The following is a 22,673-nucleotide window of genomic DNA, read 5'->3' on the forward strand; positions in this document are numbered from 1 at the left end:
TTTTTTTGCTGTCCCCTTGCAGATCCTGATGCATCTGGAATCTCCATTGAAACAGATATCAAAAATGTAAAAGCAGAGGAGTTTAAGGGTACAGTATGAGCATTGTTGTGATGATTTTTAATACATACACATTACATGCAAGCTATGTATACAGAAGCTGTGCAGCTATTGAGGTTGTCTTCCTCTTTCCTGTGGGGTTTTGTGCCTGCTCTCTCCACTGAGTCTGTGTTATCTTGGTCTTGTCCCCATTTTCTCTTACTCGAGCTGGGGTTGAACTCGGTGCTCCCCAGAGATCCTTTTCAACCTCACCTGTTCTGTGGTTCTATGACTTGTTTGTCAGTCCTGTATTCTGCCTGGTTTCCTTCCACACGATATTATGGGAGCTGATGGGAAGGACAAACATCAAATATCTTACAAGACAGAAAAGTGAGGGACTAGAGAGAACAGATATAAGACAGCTAATTATAAGTAACAATAATTTAATGGCTATTTACATAGTTATATATGTATGTGCCATATGTAAAATGGCAAATTACTTCCAGTAATGAGGTGGAGAATTTAGAGAGGCAAAGATGAAAACTTGTCAGCTGGATGGATGAGAAAGGGGTACACTGCAGTGCATGGTTTGTGGGTTATGTGGGTTTGTTTTTTTGAGTTTGGTTGGAGTGGAGAGAGGTGGGACTTCGGGATCAAAAAAACTGTTCTCTGACTTTAAACCTTATTCAGCTTCCTAAGGTAATAATCAAATATTTTAGAGATCTCTAAAGCTATGGACTTCTTTGAGTATTCTTCTCTTGGCAGAATACATTTAGAGCTCAAGGCAGGCAAAAGCTGAGAGAAATATTTCAGATATTATTGAAGCTTGATTAGGTTCTGTCTTTTTATATGGTATATGGCTTGCTTGGCTTATTTTGTTCTTTTGTTATTTGTGCATTGAGTGAAATCAGTTTAGCACAGCCCAGATGCCAAGCCAAGTTCTCCATGTGCAGCAGCACTGGTAGGGCCAATAGATGTAGTTATTCCACTAAGTGCAGCTGGTCTGAAATGCATTCTCCTTTTCTCCTCTAACTCCTGTTACTGTAGGGGAGGATGGTCAGGCACTAGGACAGGCTCCCCAGGGAAGCAGTCTTGGCACCAAGCTCAAGGAGAGTCTAGGTGACACCCCCAGTTTAGTTTTAGGTAGTGCTGCAAGGAGCAGGGAGTTGGGCTCACTGATCTTAGGGCTCCTTCCAACTTGAAATATTCCATAATTTCATAATTCTATAATTTCATAATTCTATAATTCTACCAATGATAGCCTCCAGACCAGATGTAGATGCCAGTGAAACATTGTGCAGATCTCTCCAAGATTCCAGAGGGCTTTTGCAGGCCTAGCAGTACCAGTGCTGATGCACAGTATTCCATGGGCCTGCCTTAATGAAAGTCAAGTACATCTGCTCTGGAAAATACCTCTCCCTGACCCCATACAATGGGGAAAAGTGGGAGACAGGAGCTAGAGCTAAGGATGACTTTATTATGTTGTCTCTGTTCTGTGCACACTCCCTTTCTTCCATCCATTCCTTTTCTCCAAATAAGATTAGTGGGTGGGCATCAGTGCTAGGGTTTTTTTCTGAAACAAAACCGTGGCATGCATGAAAGGGGCAGCTCACTCAGACAGAGGTGACTTGTTCAGCTGAGAACACTTCAGCTGAGCTGTCCCTGTGTCAGCTAATAGAGACCAGCTCATTTGACAAGCCAGCTGTCACAGGGCCAGTAGCAAAAGCAAGCTGAGCTTGAATGATGGTTTTTCTTTGTTAGAAGGATACAAAAACAAAATTGAAAGGAAACTAGCAAATCTTAAGATTCAGGAAGCCTCCACCCATCCACTCAACCTGAAGTCAGGAACCTCAGACTTCCTGAGTGCACAGTGTGTTTTTCAAAAAGGCCAGTGCACGTGTAACATGTTTCTGGCAAGGAATGCCCTCCTGCCTCAATTTTTCTTTCAAGTCTGGATATTTTTTCCCCTGAGATATCACCAAGGCTACCAGTCTGGGTTTTTGTTTCTTTTCAGAGCAGACCTAGGAAATCAGACTCTGAAGGGCAAGGGAGTAGATCTGTCAGTATCTCTTAATTGCCTTCCAGCCTCATTTGTTTAGACTGGAAAGGAGGATGGTGGTTGATTATGTTTGAGCTGTCCATGTTTGTGTCATGAAAGCTAGATCTTGTCAAAACTATAAAGGCTTTTGCTCCAGATACTCTGACCTGTATTGGAAAATGAGTAGCTTACAGGTGGCAAGGTCTATATTGCATTTGTTTCTTTAACTGTTTAATTTGTTTCTTTATTCTTTAACTAGAATATTTTCCATCTCCATTAAGTCATTCATTTAAACAGAAAAGCTACTGATACTGAATTCAGAATGGCAATTCAAAAAGTATGTTGATAACAGAGTAAGAGTCCCTGTTTTTTAGGGGTGATCTGCTCAAAAATGTTTAAACTAAAATGAGGGTATTAACAAAGAATGTAATTGATGAATTAGATATTCCCATGTTGGATGGGATAAGTAATAAAACCTATCCAGCATGGGAATATCCAGTCCCCATCTGAAGTTTGATCAAAAGGCCACTGAAGTGCAGGAAAATTAATGGTTTCTTTTTCCCCACTGTGTTTGTGTAAATCTGGAGAAGCATCACTTTGAGAAGTAGATCTGGCCATTGCTGACTGTAAAGTTCTTTTGAAGGGGGAACATGAATTTCATGGAGCCTGAATGTGTACCAACACAATAATAAAATCTCTAATTTTCCCTTTTGTCTTTTTTTTCCCTTCCCTCTAGAGGCTATTCTTAGTTGCAAACACAAATTTTCGAAAGGGATGAGCTTAAGAATAGAGTGGAAGAAAATCCAACCTGGAGTCTCATTTGTCTACTACAATAACGAATTTACAGGTACAGTACTACAAACAGAGGGTTTATCATGTCATTCTCTAGCATAGCTATTGGCTCTTTCTTGGGGAACAACACCAAGAATATGACTGAACAGCAAGGCTCTTGATTGTTCTTATAGGAGAGCTGTCCCTTTGAGAAAAGGAATTCTTCTCTGGGAAAAAAAATGCATTTCTTTATAAAATCATCAATTATTAGTTACCTTTTAATGAAGTTAAATATAATAAAAATCAAGACTAAGAAAAATGGTGCTGCAGATTCCATGAGATTTTTCAACAATGAAATTACACGCAGATGTAAACTCCCCTACACTACTGCAGGATCTGCACTCCTATCCTAAAAGGAGGTTTCTGAAGTATTCTGTAAAGCAGGAGGCTTAGATATGAATAATGCAGGATTTTTTATATACATAAAATATAAACTCAGCTGTATATTTTAAATTATTTGTATTCATTTCAGAAGTAGAGTTTCTCTTTGTATGCTCTAAAAAGGACTTACCTCAGCTTTGTGTGTTGGAGAACGTATGAGCCTCTGTACACAATAAATGAAGGTTGAGAAGTAAAATAGAAGCACAGAAATTTTGTTAGTTTGTAGAACTTGCAAATGTGTTGACCTTGTTGATGAACTTGGGGTTTTTTCTGCATATATTTAATTTAGAGAAACACTGTAACTCATGGTTCTGTGTGTGCATGTAACTTGCATTTCATAATAAGCTGTAGAATTAAAAAAGCTTACTCATCGGAAGAAGTCTGATAGCAACATCTTTGCTAAATCCATCAAGTTTTTCTTGCCAAGTTAAAATGTCAAATACTCTGTTGTGGTCTCACTCACAACTTTTTCTTTAAGGTAATTAAGTTAGTGATCGCCATGTCTTTAGTGGAAAGGGATGTCTTTCAGTCACCTCACTACTCCTATATATGTATTTTCTTAAAACACCTGCAGAAAAATGTATTCCATCTTCCAGTTGGATAATACATGGCAGATGGAGGTTTTTTGAATTGAGGGGAGTTTTTTGGTCTAAATGTTTTGGACTGTCTTGAGAAGGGGGATTACATATTGCTCTTTGCTGATAGGTAGATAACACTGAACAAATGAACGAGAGTTTCACGTACAATATGATGTAAAATATCAATAAATTTTACTTAAGACAATGAACCATAGATATTTGCTTCAGACTGAAAGAGGGGAAATTTAGGTTAGATATACAGAGGAAATACACAAAGGAAATTCTTCCCTGTGAGGGTGGTCAGGCCCTGGCACAGGTTGCCCAGAGAAGCTGTGGCTGCCCCATCCCTGGAAGTGTTCAAGGCCAGGTTGGATGGGGCTTGGAACAACTTGGTCTAGTGGAAGGTGTCCCTGCCCATGGCAATGGGGGTGGAACAAGATGATTTTCAAGGTCCCTTCCAATCCAAACCGTTCTGTGATTCTATGATTCTGTAAGCAAAGAGCAGAAACCTCTCTGTCTGTTCTCCCCAAAGGTGATCTTCGAGGCCGAGCAGAGATGCTGAATACAGGAATCCGAATTAGGAATGTGACAAGAAGGGATTCTGGGACCTACCGCTGTGAAATCAGTGCTAAGAGTGAAGAAAAGCAGCACCTGGGAGAGGCCACTATTACTCTCACAGTATTGGGTACAAACTTTATTACTTAGACTTTTTAGAGAAACTGGATGGTGGGCTGTTGGGATGTTGAAGGTAGGGTTGAATACACAGTGAGTGGCTGCTGGGTTTCTGGGTCTTCTTTGGGCTGGATTTACAAACACACCTGCACATGAACATTCTACAGCATCACAAAACAGCTTGGTAAAAGTCACACTTGCATTAGAAAGGGACAAGTAGGGTTTTATTGTATCAAAGTGAGTTTCAGTTCTCAAAACTAAAATCACTCAGTGACTGAGAATGGATACGATGATCATGATGTTTGGCACCGGAAAGTCAGCATCTGTCAACACTTATCAAATATTCATAAGCAGAAGTTCGTTCCAATATGCTGCAGTCTCCTCCTGGTTTTGGAAGGAGAGAGTTTTTGTGCAATGACAGCCAGAGAGCTGGCAGTCAGTGGATTTTATTTACAGGAGAGATGGTGGTGCCTGCTGGGGAGCAGTTGTTCTTTATGGGTCTTTGTTTTCTTTCCCCGTTAGGGAATGGATGGAAAAGTGAATACTGAGCACATTGTTGTCACATTGGGTTTGGTATTTGTCCCACTGGATGAGTGGTAGAGGCCAATAGTTTTCCTTTTTTAGCTATACAGGGACAAAGGAAAATACTTGCTTTTGTAGATTCTATATTTGTCCTACTAAAAATCGTAATAATTGATCTTTTAAAATTATATATTAAATATCTAAGTTAAAGGATCATAAATGCATAAACTTCTAATTAGCACCAACAATAAGGGTATTCCACTTATTCCTTCTTTCTTCTACTTTCTCAACAACTTTCCTGTCTTAAATGTGGCTTTTTAATTTAAAGTTGAAATCTTTGAGACCAAAGGAAAAAGGGCAAGGGAGGGGGAGGCATGTGTTGCTTACAAAATTTTTTTGAAGTTAATGTGAATTAGTATTTCACTTGGTTTTCTTTATTTCTGCTTTTTATCTTAAAATCAACCAGGAAAAACTATCAATACTAGTTAAGGTGTCAGTTGCTCTTTTCGTGTTCACCATTATTTTTCTTCTATATAATGTTAAGTACCAAAAAATTTAAAAAAATAGTTTCTTTTCTGTTCACATAGTAAAAATCAACAAAGAGATGTTCATCTTCATAGGAGAAGGAACAAACAGTTCTGCATCTGTGTGGGGGAATGTTGATTTTAATTTAAACTGGAGTGTAGTAACCAATTGGTTTTGGTCCTCAGACTGGGGTTTACAAAGAGCCTATGATGACTGCGGATGTCTCGGGTAATCTTTCTGACAAGCACTTCTCAAAAATTGACTCCTTTAAATACAAAAACTATTTTTTCCTCTTTCTCACTTCAGTTTTTAAACACTAGGACAGGGAAGGGGGCAATTGCTGGACTACAGATTCCAAGTTAGCCCATCTCTGTCTATGAACAAGAGGTTCCATACAAGAAATAAAGTGAAACAAACTCTCTGGGTTGGATGAAAGTGCACAGCTTGGAGACAGGATGACACAGCATATGGTGGGGGGAGGCTGGCAGTGAGCAACTCTTTCATTTTTAGCAACTCATAAATTTTACTGTGCTCTCAGCAGCAGGACTGTGCCTTCTAGCCCTTCTCCTGCACCTCATTTTATGAATGTGGTAGTTATCAAATGTGCACAAGCGCTCACCTCCTCACAGTGACTGTCAGCCTGTTGTCATGACCCCATTACTAAAGTTCTTAGAAATGTCCCTGCCTGAATTGAGGTGTAATGAGACCATATGCCAGTGCCAATAGTGTGGGGTTTATTTAATAGTAAATATATGTGTGTGAGAGAGAGAGAGAAACAGGAAATAGGTGGGAGGGACAGAAAGAGAGTAACACGGACAGAATAAGGAAAATGCCACCACTGTGGATCCCAATGATGTTTCACTGATCCTCTCCAGCTGGTGTCCTTGGTGGTGAGGGTCCCCCCAGAAAGCACAGAATCTGATGGGTTAATATAGCTCAGGCTGGGTAGGAAAACCCAGGCACCTCCCTGGGGCAGGGGCAGTTTGCCGTTGTCTGTTACAGCAGACTCTGGGTTTGTTGCATCACGTGCAGCCCTGTGGTGCAAAGCTTCAGGAATGACTTTGGGGGGTCTTTGATGGATTAAGGCACCCCCTCAGCTGCCTCTCACATGAATGTCCCGTGGATGTGTCCTGTGGGGTTGGGAGCTCCACAGATGGGCCAGTTTGTGCAAGGGAGGATGGGTTCAGTGCCCCTGAGACACACCAAAACTTCCTCTCCCCACCTCATTTCAGGGGGGATCTGTGCAAACCTGCCCCCAGCAAATGGGTCTGGGGGCTCCCCCACCCCGAAGCAAGCCAAAGATAATTCTTAGCACAGCTACTGGCTTTGGCTCACATTCTTTTCCCTTTTGACTTGTTTGTTTCAGGTGATTGAAGAATGGGTTTTCCTTTTATATAACCTCAGCAGTTTGACTTTCAGTCCAAAGTCCCCATCAGATATCTTCAGGGGGGCTTCTTTGGTTGTATCTCTTTTATACAGTTTTTGTTGTAATGGGCAAAACTTTATATCAATGTTTGAGGTGTGAACTATTTTGGTCTCTGACACGTGGGCAGTATAAGAACATGTGTAACAAGTGCAATTTTACTGTCCAGTTGCTCCAACTACTCCAGTGTGTGAGGTGCCCAGCTCTGCCATGACAGGAACGGTGGTGCAGATGAGCTGTAAGGAAACTGAGGGCTCCCCTCCATCTGAGTACCAGTGGTACAAGAATGGTGTTGCCTTGCTGGAGAAGACAGGAACAGGCAGTGCTAGAGCAGCAAACTTAACTTACACCATGAATAAAAAGTCTGGCACTCTGGTAAGTGTAATAAACAACTCTGTCATAGACAGCTATAAAGGAGATTGAATTTACTGTTCAGTACAATGATGCACAGGGGTCTAAATCCAAAAATTCACAAGGTCTTTATTGGAGGTCAATGTCATGCTGAAATGTGCTGGGAAATGTAGAAGATACTTTCTGTCTCAAACCAGTGACAAGCCATAGGCATTGAATGATACACACAAATTGGGTGAGGTGCAAGGCTGCAGTAGTGATAACTTAGAATCTAGAAATACGTGACAAATCTTACCTTGTCAGTTGGTAAGCTACTGCCAGGTGAGAATGAGGTTTTGGTATGGCAGCAGTGCTATATTTAACAGAACCTTAACATTTGGACTAGTGGCTTCATATACTTCAGGGGGAGTGCAGCACTCAGGGCAGTACAGAATCTCTGCAATCCAGTGCCATTTACAAGTTCCCAGCCAGGACCTGTGAAGTCAGTGGGAATGAGCTGGGACTGTAAGTAAGCTTAGTTCTTCGTTTTAGTTGTACTTTGTTTCGTGGGTTGTGGTATTGGGGTTTTTTCCATCAGAACTGGCTGTCCCTCTCTCATTCTTCCCCCGTTTGCTACTTCTTCAGAAGAACTTAATGCTACTTAGGGAGCTGAGATTTTTCAGAAGTAAAGAGTTGTTCTAAGAACACTACTCTTTTGCAAAATCAAAATGGAAACTGAAGTATGACTGAGCATTCAGATGTTCTGAGGATCCTTCAGCACATCACAGAAATCAGGTGCACTACTCAGACTTACTAATTACTTCTGAAAATATCCAAGTTTGGCATACATAAAAAGGAAACAGTTAATAAATCTAATGGTTAAAAAAATAGAAACACTGCAATTGACATGAGGTCAGTCTCTATCTATCTCTTTGTTATGGATCAAGTGATAGCTTTAGACAAGCCCTGCCTTAGGCTTAGATTTTTGGCAGCAGCTCTACTTAAGTGACCTGCACCTAAATCTCTCTGGCTCCCAAGTTCTTAAGAATGGACAGTTATAAAATGAGGTACAGTAATTTCACGAATACAAGCCGCAGCAAGAAGACTAAAATTTTGGTGGAAACCTGGAAATGCGGCCAATATTCCGGTGCGGCTAATCTATGGACAAAAATGTGATATCTGCCCTTACCTAGTATCATGCTGGTCCAGTCCCGAGCCAAAACAGTCTGAAATCCATGGTTTCCCGTTGTTCTGACGATGAACCAATCAGAGAACAGCTTATTGCCTGCCTGTTACTGAGGGGCGGGGGTTGTTATCGGGGTGAGTTACCTCGGCGAGTTACCTCGGCAGTTCGATAAAAGTGTGTGATATTTCTCTGTACTTTTTAAAGTGTTTTCAGTCTTGTGCGGCTACGGGGCTGGCTGGGCTCGCAGGGAGAGGGCTGGGGGAGCCTCTCTCCCCGCAGGGAGAGGGGTAGAACCGCCACTCGGCTCGCAGGGAGAGGGCTACAACGGCCGCTCCCCCCGCGGGCTGCGAGGGCTACAACGGCCGCTCCTGTGCCAGCACGGAGATGTGGCTCCGCTCGGAGCTCAGCTGCCTGCCTGCCCGCGCGGCTGAGCGGCTGTTTAAAGGTCACGCGGATCCATTGGGAATGCTCGCAAAATGACCACACTATTGTTCCTGTCTTTTTCGGCTTGTAAATAAAGGGTGTGTCTTTTTTCACTTGGAAACAATGTTTCCGAGGTCGGCAGTAAGCCAGTAAGCCCCGGCGATCCCGCGATTGTGTTACTAAATGACGACTTTGTGAAAGTTCGCGGCGAACTAAAGTGCGGCTAATATTCCGGGTGCGGCTTATCTATTGACAAAGACATCAATGTTGCCAACACACCGGATATGCGGCTTATACTCCGTGCGGCTTGTATTTGTGAATTTACTGTACTTATTGAATTGGCAGAAGGTAACAGACAAGAGGCCTTAAACAGTTACCTATTACACAGTTAAAATAAAAGATCTACTAGTAGCTAGCATAAAACAGTGCATGACATTAAGGTACCTATATTGCAGCTAGCAAAGAAATAGTATGGATTAAGAGTCAATGTAATTTACCACAGAATTACTGATGGCATACACAGAATCCTTTCACTCAGCCCCCAGGAGAGTAACCACAAAGTGGTGTTCTGACTTTGGGGAAAAGACCCCACACATTCCCAGGGAATGTGCAGAAGATTTCTGCTTTGTGAAAATATGGTATACATTTATAATTTGTAAAGTGACATGTATGTCAGTCAGAAATTCCAGCTTGTCTTTCCATATCTGTTTCCACAGCAAGATGTCAGCTTAAAGCATCAATCCCATGATGATGAAATAATTCACTACAAGACAAACTGTCCTGACTGAGTTACTTCACCAAGGCTCATGTGAGAGCAAGATGCTTTGAGTTATTACAAGCAACAGATAAGCTCTTCTGTGGCAGGGGAGATGTCCTGCTACAGTCTTACTTCCACATTTTAATTTTTACAGTAGTACTATTTGATAGTACTGTTGGAAGAAGACATAATGTGCATTTTTTGGAGGGTTGAGAACCACCCAAAAAACTCTTTATTTCTGAAAAATTTCAGCTGACAATGCATCAGAAGTAGTATGTGTCAGGTTTTTTGAAGGATCAATTAATGGGGTTGTTGTTTGGATAAAATGAACAAACTGTTTGATTTCAGATATTTTGAAATTAGAGTGTATCTAAAAAAGTTATTATTGGATATTATTGGAAAGTTCTGATCCACTGAAAATTAATTTCATTGTATATGCACTCCACTTAGTTAAATGTCCATCTAAAGGAACTTCTTAAGGCTACAAGGAGAAGTTGAAGGACCAGGGAATGTGACTAGGGAACTGTTACAAGGTTGACATGGGCTGGAATTTCTTACTTGCCCTCAGGGTTTATTGAGTTTTGATTGTTTAAAACAAACAATCCACACACTGACGTGTAAAAATTTCTATCCTACAGGATTTTTTTTCCCTGTTCTGATAATGGTTTTGGACTCTTTCTTAACAGCTGTTTAATACAGTTACAAAGAATGACACTGGAGAGTATTTCTGTGAAGCCTCCAATGGGATTGGATTATCTCAGAAATGCTCAGTGAAGCGAATGCAAGTTGGTATGTGTTAAAGAAAAGAATTGTGGAAAACAGTCTTGCAGTAGGATTTATGTAATTGCACAGTGCAAACTAAGAAGCTAAGACCAGATTGAATTAAATCTTTTTATTTGGTTATGGCATTTGGGGGGAGGAGAAATAATACATTCCTTATCACAGTAATTAGCTTTTAGATTGCTAAACACTGAACTTCACAGAAAAGCATCAACCATATGAGAATGTTCATATTTCCAAATGTTTTTGTGGAAGGCTTGCAGAAGAGTGTGCCAGTCCATGGAGTGTTTTCTTTACATAAAGCCTCCCTTTTGGGATTCATTCATGGGAAATCTTAATGTAACAGTCTGTAATAACCTAAAATGCATGAAGGTTTTTGCAAAATATACAACTGGTTCTTGAAGATATCATGGGAAAGCAAGTGGTAACAAATACTAGTAACTACTGCAGAGAAGATCCTGTCCAAGGGTTCTATAAAGTAACTGCAAAGTTCCATGTGGTGCTTTCTTGGAACTTACCTGGAAATCACTGTGTTATGGGTTTTAACACATTCCTGGTAGATTATGAGCAAATGTTCCTCAAGCTACTGAGATAGAATTGCTGTGAAAATACACACTAAGTCCTAAATTGCTGTCAGCCTAAATTGTACATAAATTGATAAGTTTTGGGCTAAAAATCTCAACCTTGTATTAACATATGCTAAAAGTTGGAATCTAAATAAGTAATTGGAAGCATAACAAAAACCTATGAAAATGTTTCTGCTTGTTGATTATTTTGTTGTGTTTTTTTTTTTTAAAATGGGTGATAGTCTGAAGCTCTTAGTGATTGTATTAGGATATGGGTGTGGTCCTTGTCCTGGTTGAACTCAAACCATCACTTTCAAAATAAAAATGGCCAAATTTTTCAGTAGCCTGGTATAGAGTTTAACTTTAGGCAACACAGCTTTATTGTGTTGTATTTTAAAAGTCCAGCTATTTAAAAACTTTAAAATTAATTGTATTTCAAATAACTCATTTGAAGAGTTCTTTAGAAGTGAAACCCAATTGCCATCAGTTATTTCAGTTGTGTTAAGCCAATTACCTATATGAAAAAATTTGCTTTAACACTTACAAAGATTTAAAGATATTTTTCCTCAGAGGCATATGACTTATGGTAATACTTATGATGAGCAGTATGTAACCCCTTGGTCCTTATTCTTTCCTTGCTTTTGACCCAAACTAAGCAGTTGATGGGTACTAAGCACTTTTGCTAAAGTGGTTGTGGTACATTAGTGCTTTTTTACTGCTTAAGTACCTTTAAGTGTTACTAATAAACTTAATGCATCTTGGACCAAAGACCACCTATAGATACAAAAATGCCTGTGGTAGTTATGGAAAAATCTAGCCAGTGGAAATTTTTACAATTTAGAACATAGGACTTCTGCTTTATAATTACAGATGACCTTAATGTAAGCGGTATCATTGTGGCTGTAGTGTTTGTGGCTCTGGTGATGGTGCTGTGTGGCCTTGGAGTATTCTATGCCCAAAAGAAGGGATACTTTGCAAGTAAGTAGAATAAAATCACTCCTTCCTTGTGTCAAAAAATGCCTTTATCTAGCAAAGTTTTCACAACACTCTGTCTTGCCTAGAGAAGCTGTGGATGCCCCATCCCTAGAAGTGTTCAAGGGCAGGGTGGAGGGAGTCCTGAGCAACCTGATCTAGTGAAAGGTGTCCCTGCTTATGGCAGGGAGTTGGAACCAGATGATCTTTGAGGTTCCTTCCTATCCAAACTATTCCACAATTTTATGATTCTGATGACATGTCCTCCTTTCCATGAAGGTTCTACCTCCATGGTACTAAACCTGGAGAGTATTAAAACAGGATCATTTTGTGCAGTACCTACTGCAAAAGGTACTTTGAAAATGACATGGAGATGTTTGTGCAGTTGCTTAAGGTTACCAGACAACAACCTAGGGAAAGCAATGAGCCAGACCCTGGTTCCTGGAACCTCTCCACCCTTGTTTTGATAAGGAATGCCTAAGAAAGAAAAACAGTTTTAGTCTACAGCACCTGACCAGCTAAGTTCTGACGAAAGAGAAACTAAATTAACTGTCTTATTCCTCTGGGTTGTGGAAAAGTTTGCTTTTAGGGATTGCTGCATAAAGCTTGACACCCAGCAACCTTTTCTGTAGTCTTTACATTAATACCTGCAGGATTGAGCACAGCAACAACGGATGCCAAACACTGGGATCTGAAAAGGTCAGCTGCCTGAAATTACCAGAGGCTACACAAATGCTCATTAGAGTTCACTTGGAGCTTCATTTACCCTTGAAAGCAACCTAATCTTTCTTCTGCCTAAACTCACTACACCAAAAAGAGGCATTTGGATCAGAAACTCCTTCTAGAAACTGAATATTCTAAGACTAACTATTTCAAAGAACTTTAAATCAGCTAAGGAAACTGTTCTTGTGCTAATTCTTTTTTCTTTCTTTCTTTTTCAGAGGAAAGCTCTTCCCAGTAAGTACCTTGATGCAAGTCGTACTTAAATCACTGAAAACCAAATTTACATTTCAGATGATTTAATAACTATAAGGATTTTTACAGCCTTTTTAACATGCTTCTTGTGCAATAGCTTTCTTTACACTGAAATAAACCTGATCCTAACTAACTGGTTTCCTTATTAGAAACCATTGTGCTGGTCAGAAAGTGAATCATTACATTACTGTGGTAAATACGTAGAGACATGCCTTTTTAGTTATAGTTTAGTTATAGTTATAGTTTAGTTATAGTTATAGCTTACACCCTTAACTCAGCTACAGGCATTCATGTGTCTCCTCTTCAAACCAGACAAAATACAATCAGAACCAAATTGAACTGCTCTCATATCCATATCTACAGGTTATTTCAAGAAGTGTTTTATATAACTAGTGGAAACTTTCTGACAGTGCCTGGTCTATTCCTTTCATATGGATTTATTTCAGTCAAATTCTTAGCAGCAAGTCAGAATTCCTCAAGTTATTTTAGTTCTGGCCATGAGCTAGACAAAAAGTGTAACTGGAAGACTTGAAAAGACAAGCTAGAGAAGGTATTTGGCAGTGGTATATGAGATAATGATTGATATCTAAAAGCATTCAATGGATTTGTTATTGCAAGTTTTTTCTAAGAGGAGGGGAAAAAATCTCTGAGGATTTCTGGAAATCTGGAAAAATGCATTCATATATAAGGCTTCCAAAGGGATAAACCCAACACTGGGAAAGTCACGATTTAACCTGTGTTCCTTTCCTGCTCTGTTCACAGAAAGAAAACGAACTATCAATCTACAAGTGAAAAGGCAAGTCTTTCGTGTTCACTAGTGTGTTTTAAAAGCTTTGGATATCTTCAGAGTTCCTTAGATCTGTAATGTCCTTGCACATGTACATTAACTCCTCTCTCCTGTCCTGCCATGCCTGGCACCAGTACCTGCAGACATTTTATCTCTGTCTGCATTCACAGCTTCCTATTGCATAGTCAGGAGTGCCACACAACTACAGCACCCTGCTCCATACTTTGCATCTTCTTGTTCATATTGACTAGCTGAGACACAGTCCAAGACAGCAATGAGAGAAAGATTGGGCCCTAACTCTTCTAATAATATGGAAATTAAATATGGAATTGGAATTAGAGGGAACTAAATATGGAAGTTGAGTTTACTACTTCCATTTACTACTTCCACCCCCACTTCTGGGAACAGGCTCAAGGGCTTTAACTACATCTGCATCGCTCCAGCTTTTCAGATTGATTCAAAAGGAAAAGAGTTCTAAGTAAAACTTCAACTAGGAGTGAGTTAATGTCACTATTTACATTTTAAGGACATTAGGAGTTTAAGTAGCATGAGTAATACTGATGTACCTTAAAAGATCCCTGAACACCACCATGTCCTTAATCAAAACAAAACACACTGAATTGCATAAGATTATTCCTTGACCTAGTATGTGTGTAAATAAGAAACTTTCTGAGACCAGCTACCTGTTCTCTGAGTGAGAAGGATAAGCTTTGAAGAGCTATGGTGTCTGTTTATCATTATTAATGCACTTAAAAATCAGATGCTGAACAGAGCTGTTTGATACCTGTATTCATTAATAGATTATAACTTCTGTGTAGAGAGCATTTTGTAGACCTCCCATCCCAGAAAAGAATAAACATTTACTAACAGTGCATCAGACACATTTCTTGTCAAGCTCAATGCCTTAGTTTCTTCTGAAATGTACACTAAATATTAACCTGCTTAAAAATCTTTTAACTATTATTAATGTAACCTTGTTTGCTTCATTTAGGATTTCAAGCATACCAAGTCCTTTGTTATTTAGAAGATTTCAGCCTCTGTGAGGGACATCAAATGACTACTTGTTATACAAAAGTACCAGTGTCCTGGTTTCAGCTGGGATCATTTTCTTCATTGTAGCTGTGTTTTGGATTTAATATGAGAATAAAGTTGATAACACACTGATGTTTTAGTTGCTGCTGAGTAGTGCTTACTCCAAGTCAAGGAGTCCTCAGATTCCCATGGTCTTCCAGTGAGGAGGTGCAAAAGAAGCAGGAACAGAGCACAGCTGGGACAGTTGATCTGAGCCATCCAAAGGGATATGCATAGAATCACAGAATCATAGAATAAAGTGAGTTGGAAGAGACCCATCAGGATGATGAAGTCCAGCTCCTGGCCCTACACAGGACATCCCAAAAATCACACCATGTGCCTGAGAACTTTGGAACTCAAACAGGTTTGGTGCTTGGTGACCACCTCCACAACAGAACATCATGCCCAGTATTTAAACTGGGGAAGTTGGCCAGGAGGAGTCAACTGCTGCTGGGGAACAGGCTGGGCATTGGTCAGTGGGTGGTAAGAAACTGTTGTGCATCACTTGTCTTTCTTGAGCTTTACTCCTCTCTTTTTCACTCTCTCTCTATTGTTGTTATTATTATCATTAGTTTTATTAGTATCTTATTTTATTTTGTTTCAGTTATTAAATGTTGTTCTCTCAGCCTACCGGTTTTACTTTTCTTTCCCAGCTCTCCCACTGGGCTGGGGTGGGAACAGTGAGCAAGCAGCCACACAGGGATGAGCTGCTGGCAGTCCTTTTTGGCACCCAACATGGGACTCAAAAGGTTGAGATAAAAACAGGTCTGACTAGAGCATGTTAAAATAGGTTTGTTATAAGCCTTCATTGTATTGGTTTAATAGTTGCTGGTTACTGATTCCTTTGCTCCAGGCCTGGGCTGAGGTTATCACTGTGGTGTTCTGTGTTGTACTGCCTTGTGATACGATAGAACAGCTGGTCATGGGCCTGCCTGGTGTGTGTCCCCGCCGTCCTTTGGGAGCCATCTGGTGGAAACTATCCACAGTTACATCCACTGCCTTTCACCCTCAGAGAGCCAACCCATGGGAAAAAACACCTTCCTCCCCCTCCAGGATGATTACAGTAGCATTTGAGAATTTTCAAGACTTTGCATATCCTGAAACTACTCTTGAAACCAACCTGGTCCTTTTGGTAACAATCAGTGTGTTGTTGCATATGGTTCAGACCTTCCTTAGGGTTAAGAAACAATCTGTGTCTACCAAAACCCCACCAACACATACTGTGCCTACACAAACCTCAGTGACAGGCCAACAAGTGGCAACCACTCAATCCTTATTCCTGAGAGAGCTGCAGGACATACATAAATATTCCAGCTGTTGTCCTGATGACTGTACTACCACCTGGCTGCTCCAGTGCTGGGTAATGGGGCTAATGGATTGGAATCAGAAGGTAGGAATCACTTTCTAAGAAAGCAGGCATTGACAAGGTGATTGCAAGAGAGACACAAGTCCTCAGCCTCTGAAGTGACTCCTGCCAAGCCTGAAGGAAAGGGATCCTTCCAACAAGAATGGTGTTACATGTCACCATGCAAGTGGAAAGTTATCCAATACTTGAGGGAATTAGCTGTGCTAGGGATTATTTATTTTGCCCTACCTGGACAATACAAGGTTCCCCACACATCCAGACCAATTCCTCTGCACATGACCCATGTGGCAGAAGTTTGTAGAGTGTACCAAGGGTACACACCAACTCACTGGCAACGTTAATCTGGAAGGACATCACACCACCATCTGTGGATGCAGTGGCTTGCAGTCTCTGGAAATTTGAAGACAGCCTCTCTACTTCTCTCATCTGCGGAGAAACTATCAGATAAACTGTCCAAGGAGTTTCAGCAGTTCAAAGAGGATATGTTCTATTCTCCATTTCTACAGATCCATGCTAATGACAGTGTTGGCTCAAGAGGGAGGATGTGGAAGGTAACACACCATGGGATACCCTACGGGTTTAGCTGAGAGACCAGAATTGACCTTGACCAAGAATCTACCTTGACCCTAGAGACATGGGTATATGAATTGTAAAGAAAACAATCCCAAATGGGGGTTCTTCCAGGAAAGCTGCTAGTCCTGTCTCCAGTGGATGGTTTCCCCGGCAGAGTGGAAGGACTGAATTTACTCCTGATCCTATGGAAAGAAATTCTAATCCATTTCTTCAAAAAGTAAGCTCTCTAAGATGTTGTGAATTAGTCTGATTGTAAGCCCTCTTTATCAAGTGACTCAGAAGAATGATTTCACATGGGGCCCTGAGCAACACCAAGCCTTTGAACAGATTAAACTAGAAATACTTGGAAAACACTGACAGACACTTGGGCCAAAGAACATGGCATTTAGTGGATATACAGTATCATGTACCAGCTGAGAGAAATGATCCAGCGGACTGTTAGACTGCACTGAGCGCAATGGGCAGGGAGAACCTTCAAACATTGGGATGCACATTGGGAAAGGCCACCTTGTGAATCAGCATTAGATCTGCCAAGTGGGCTGGCCCTGCCCAATCAAAATTTTTACTGGAGAAGGGGATTAAGTTCCTGTAGTGCACATGAAAAAAGTGCTATGGAAGACAGTCTGGGTTATTCCTGCCTTGGGCAAAGACAAACTCATCTGTGGGATTGTTTCTTCTCAAGGATCTGGGAACACATGGTAAAGATGGGAGGGTGGGGGAGTGGTTTGTGAATTAAGTGGATTTGATTGAATAAGCAGTGCATTGTGTGATGTTAATTGCTGTATAACAGTATGTATTAGCACTTGTGTCAGCTGTGTGCCCACCACTGCACCGGGCACCTCACGGTGCCTGTCTCCACCCCTCCAACTCTGGGGATCTGAACCCAATTCTCCTTCAACTGCCACATTAAGAAAGAACTTTGATGTAACTGGACAAGCAGAGCAGTGATGGAATCAGAACTGGCTTCAACATGCAACAGTCCAACACCAGACACCCTGTTTCTTGTCTTGAAAGATGTTTATGACAGTCATAAATCACAACTGTCATAAGCCAAAAGTCATCGACTAAATGAATTCAAGACTACTATGAGGATTGTCTGTAGATAAAGGAACTGGTATCTATGTGTGCATCTATGAAAAGATGGGAAAGGGGGTGTATCAGAAAGTGTCAATCTGGCATGATATAAATGGTATAGAATAAAGCAGAGGATACTCTCCAGGTTCCAGCTGGGAGTTAATTTTCTTCCTAGTAGCTGGTACAGAGCTGTTTTTTTTTAAATTAGTACAAGAACAATGCCAATAGCACACTAATGTTTCAGTTGTTGCTCAGCAGTACTTACCCTGAGTCAGACACTTCAGTGTCTCATGCTCTGCCAGCGAGGTGCTCAAGCCATGGGGAAACAGGGCCAGGACCCTGACCTGAAGTGGCCAAAGGGATAGATAACATCATGCCTAGTATATAAACTGGGGGGGAAGTTGGCTGGGAGGGCCATTTGCTGCTGGGGAACAGGCTGGGCATCAGTCAGCAAGCAGAGATGAGCACTTGTGCTGTGCATCACTTGTGCTTCTCAGGTTCTCTCTCCCTCCTTCCCTCATTATCACTTTGGTTCAATTATTTAAAGAGTGTTATTTCCAATTCCCTTCACTACAGTAGGGGGAAGGGACACGGTGAGTCAGAGGCTGTGGAATGCTTAGTTGCCAGCTGGGGTTAAACCACAACACTAAGGGATCTTTTGACCTCTGCTCTGTAAATACTGTTTCCATGTCTTACATGCTGAAAGTAAAAGCTACCAAAACCTAGCTGTTATAGCATAAAAAAAAAAAAAAAAAACCCAAAAAAACTTAAAGACAAATTAACTTGTATATTCAATTTAGTTCTGTGTGAAAGCTTCTCATTTTTTTTGTATGTACATGCAGCAATGCAAGATTCATTCCTGCAGCTTGGAATAATGTATTCAAATAACCTTCATAGATGACCTCACTACGTGTCTCAGACATTGTCAGGGCTCAATTTCTCCTGCAATTCTGATTTACTAGGACTTAGGGATGATTTTGGCAAATCTGATCCAATTTCAAAATGTGTAGCTGTGCAGAAATAAACTCACTATGCTGACAAAATAAATCTTCCTGTAATTAAAGCTTAAGCAGTGTTCTGGTGTTTAATGTGGAAGTGTCTCTCTCTGCAGACCGCCTATGTAGTTTCAGTCTGAAGAAAAATCATGTCAATGCAATTCCAACTGTAGTATGCAGACTGTTGAAATGCTTATGTAGTTTCTCAGATAATAATTATTATGAATAAATAGCTCCTCAGATGCTGAAATGGTTGTGTCAATAGTTGAGTTGCAGAAATTCACACTTTACAGCCTCTTTTGCAAATTTCAGTTTCTTCTGGGAGATTAACTTCATCACCTTTGTGTTCATTGATGCAGTGTAGAATTAGGGCATTTGTGCCTATGCTTTTGGCTGTGCAGCTCCATCACTACTGTACGGCTTTGCTACAGGCTAAAGGCTGAAGGAACAAATAGTTCCTTCCTGTATATCATTAAAACACCACACAAAGGAGTTTTGCAGTTAATACTGAGCAGCACCACTCGGCTGCCTCTGCCATGTAAGAGCTGATGTTCACAGCTAGTTAAGCTCCGTGCAGTTAAGAGCTTCTTCACACCACTGAAATCAAACTGAAGCATTGCATTTATTAAATTACAACCGGTGCCATGTGCAGCAACTCCATGGCTGTACACTTCTGTTCGGTGTACAAGCTGCAGAAATCACTTCGGAGTCTCCTCAAACTTGGGCTCTACAGGACAAATGGGAGAGAGAAAATTCCTATTAGTCTCTTTTTATTCCATCTTCAAATACCACAATGAATTTGTAATTCAAAGAAAACTAACCATTATGTTGGCAAGCTAAAGCAGTATATTGCAGCTTACATCCTCACTTACTGATGAAATGTGGGCAGCAGTAAACAGTGAACTAGGCTGGAGACAGGGCTTTTTCACCTTTTTCTTGCCAAAACGATTTCAGGTGTGTCCCTAGTCTAAATTAGAATTCTCAGACAGTCTGATCAGAACTACAAGTTGACTATGATGGCTTGGCCTTGGCTGGCTGTCAGATACCTGCCAAGCCTCATGCTGTGTGCCCTTCCATGCTAAAACCAACTTAGGGCAGTTAAACAGAAGTCACATCCAAATAACTGAAGAAAAAGGTTTAATATAATTTAACCACAAAATATTCATAAGAAAGAAAGTTAAGTCCCATGTTCATTTTCTGAAATCAGTGGCTTTCCAGAGGAGCTTACAAAATCAAAACAGTCACAGTTTGGATGATGTTAAGACTAACTGATATTCACATTATAGTCTGCTGATCTCTTTGGCAAGGTGAGAAAAAACAGACCCCAGGCTATTTCTATTCGAGCTCTTTGGGGTGTCTGAAGGACAATTAAAACAGCCTGATCTGACTGCAAGTTTTGTTAATCATTAGTATAAGGAAGACCACATCTCTGCTAGAAAAGGCAAAAAATCAAAATAAGAGTCACATGGAAACAGATGTGAACTGTGCAAAAGTGTAAGATTCCCAGAGGGCATTTTACACAAAACAAATATAAACTGAGGGGGAATTAAAAAAAAAACCTATTATTGAACATGTCTCTACTTGCAATTAGAATTCAGCAAGATCATTAACTCACCCTCAAATTTAAATTCTGGAAACTTGGTGAGATCTCCCTCACCATATGCCCGTTGGAGTCTTGCAAGGGATTCATTAAGGTCTTTTTGAAAGTCGGGTCCTGCATCAACAGGCCCTCCAGCTTGCCTAACAAACATTAAAAGTTGTGATTAATAACTCAGTTCCAACATTTCACATGGAGATTTCTACATTTTCAAGCCCATTTATGAATTAAAACCTTTTCAACAACCAACCAAAGGAAATAATTTAGAATACTTCCAAAACTCAAGATATAGCACCTTAGGGCCTCCTTGCTTTAACAAGATTCTCAGGTAAAGGTTTTCTGCTATCAGTGATGAAAATCCAAGCCTTTTGAGACAAAAGGTGGTCTTTTGAGGCAAAAACACTGCTAAGTATGGAGGTTCTCAGGGCTTTTAGTTTTGTTCCTTCCAGATGTGAATTCCTAACAAAACTGTGATTTGCATCTCTTTATCTCTGAATTAGATATCTCACATAGTAAAGCTTAACTGCTCTTGCCAAGAGAACGAATTTTAAACGCTAAAGAAGCAAAAAACCCCACCACAACAGGAGCTTCTTGGGATTCAAACATCAAATAACTCTTTTAGACTGCCAGCACTCAGCTGTAAGAGCACAGATCCGTGCTTAGAATTGATAAAACCACCAAACATCTGCCTCCCTACACAATGGGGTTTGCAGGTAAGGATACACACATCTTCCACCAGCAGAGCTAAGAAGTGTCTTATTCCTTTCCAGGAATACTTCCCAAGAATAAATCACAGAGAATTACTACAGTTGTAGTTTCCTGGGCAGTAGTTCATTCAAACATTACAAGATTCCATTCAAAGGAGCCGCTTATTAACTGAGCATGTCAAATGAACCATCTTGATAATTCCATTAATTCCCAATTGCTTTTGGAGGCTATTTCCATTAAGCTTCTGGAAACAAGACTACAATATAACTGTTTTCCCCAGCCAAAAAAAAAAAAAAAAGAAAAAAAAAAAAAGAAAACTAATGGGCTTGTTTGACTTTTTTTCCTTTTATAGAGCATGTAGATGGAAAAAAATTAATATTCATACAGTGTGCAAGAGAACTTAACTGTGTGTCTCAACTGTCCAAGAAAAATGACAAGGAAAAAAAATTGATTAAAAAATTGATATTTTCAAACAGATATGCAATAACAAGCTTTCCCACTAGTAAAACCATCACTAAGTGTTGCAGGAAAACACACCTTAAATATTTACAGATCAGCCTCCAAAGATATCAAACTGTCAAAAATCAAACACTTCATATCTGATGTTTTTACATCAAAACCAACAGATTTTCCCCTTCTGCCATCAGCCCCCTCCTTAAGACAGCTCCTTTACTCACTTGCTCTTCGTGTTGTACTCCCTGATCTTGTCCACGAAGAGCTTCTGAACCGGGTCGAGTTCTTTGGTCTTGTTGAAGACGATGGCAGAGAGCCCGATGTTCCTGCGCACGTGGACGGACACGGCGGCGCGGAAAAGGGAGGAAAGCCGCGAGATCTGCCGCAGGATCATGATGGCACCGCTGCTCCAACCATTAATAAAACACCAAAGCAGGAATAAAGAGTTAGTCACAGCGATATAATACATGCATTAAAAAAGCAGGAAAAAATAGCTTGGGATTTTCTTTATTAAGATATGTGCATAAAGAATAGAAAAAAATGTACTTTGAAGTTGAACTTAAAAGCAGAGAGGTATCCAAAGGTTATTAAAATAGCATGGGGGGGAGAGCAAATTCCACAGTTATTGAACCCATGGGTGCAGCTCCGCGGCCCGTTCGGTACGAACAACCCCGACAAACCGTGAATTCCCCTCTTCACCTTGTTTAAGTCGGAAAGGAGGTGACAACTCCAGCCCAGCAAAGCTCCCCGGAGTCACCTTGGCCGAACCACCGCCTCCGCCCGGCCCCTCGCGGTGCGCGCCGGGAAGCACCGCCCCAGCCCCGCACCCCGCGCACACCCGGGGCTCCCCCGTCCCCACACACCGCCCGGCCCCGCCCAGCGCCCGCCGGGACCCGGGGCAGCGCTTAAAGAGCCCCGGGACCGCCCCGCGCTCACCGTGCCCGCACAGAGCCTCTCCCAAGGCACGAGAAGCGCCTCAGGATCTTCCGGAGCCGCGGGGGCCGCCGGAAGCCGCAGTTCCCGCGCGGGGGCCGCTGGGAGCTGTAGTTCGTGC

The 22,673-nt window shown here is 41.0% G+C and overlaps 2 protein-coding genes across 6 annotated transcripts in view; one reads left to right on the forward strand and one right to left on the reverse strand.

The window, feature by feature from the left end:
* Positions 1-18,935, forward strand: part of JAM2 (junctional adhesion molecule 2) — a 43,782-nt gene extending 24,847 nt beyond the window's left edge. For both annotated transcript variants that reach the window (XM_033085316.1, XM_033085326.1), the window contains exons 2-10: positions 23-88; positions 2,811-2,921; positions 4,397-4,549; positions 7,176-7,381; positions 10,389-10,491; positions 11,919-12,026; positions 12,962-12,977; positions 13,758-13,791; positions 14,774-18,935. In XM_033085316.1, coding sequence (XP_032941207.1) covers positions 23-88; positions 2,811-2,921; positions 4,397-4,549; positions 7,176-7,381; positions 10,389-10,491; positions 11,919-12,026; positions 12,962-12,977; positions 13,758-13,791; positions 14,774-14,806 — 830 coding nt within the window. In that variant the 3' untranslated portion in view covers positions 14,807-18,935. The remainder of the gene's footprint in view (positions 1-22; positions 89-2,810; positions 2,922-4,396; positions 4,550-7,175; positions 7,382-10,388; positions 10,492-11,918; positions 12,027-12,961; positions 12,978-13,757; positions 13,792-14,773) is intronic.
* A 529-nt stretch (positions 18,936-19,464) lies between these two features.
* ATP5PF (ATP synthase peripheral stalk subunit F6) lies at positions 19,465-22,638 on the reverse strand. Of its 4 annotated transcripts, none has more exons than XM_033085370.2 (4): positions 22,556-22,638; positions 21,844-22,023; positions 20,477-20,601; positions 19,465-19,588 (listed from the first exon to the last, which is right to left on the reverse strand). In XM_033085370.2, the coding sequence occupies exons 2-4, from the start codon at positions 22,011-22,013 to the stop codon at positions 19,560-19,562; spliced, it is 324 nt and encodes a 107-aa protein (XP_032941261.1). In that variant the 5' UTR covers positions 22,014-22,023; positions 22,556-22,638; the 3' UTR covers positions 19,465-19,559. The 4 variants fall into 4 exon arrangements, with proteins under 4 accessions (XP_032941261.1, XP_032941241.1, XP_032941230.1 ...); XM_033085350.2 differs by having other exon boundaries at positions 21,844-22,028; positions 22,556-22,628; XM_033085339.2 differs by lacking the exon at positions 22,556-22,638 and adding an exon at positions 22,319-22,428.
* Between the last annotated feature and the right edge of the window lie 35 nt (positions 22,639-22,673).

The sequence above is a fragment of the Catharus ustulatus genome, chromosome 2 (genome assembly GCF_009819885.2).
Source record: "Catharus ustulatus isolate bCatUst1 chromosome 2, bCatUst1.pri.v2, whole genome shotgun sequence".
Classification (NCBI taxonomy): Eukaryota; Metazoa; Chordata; class Aves; order Passeriformes; family Turdidae; genus Catharus; species Catharus ustulatus.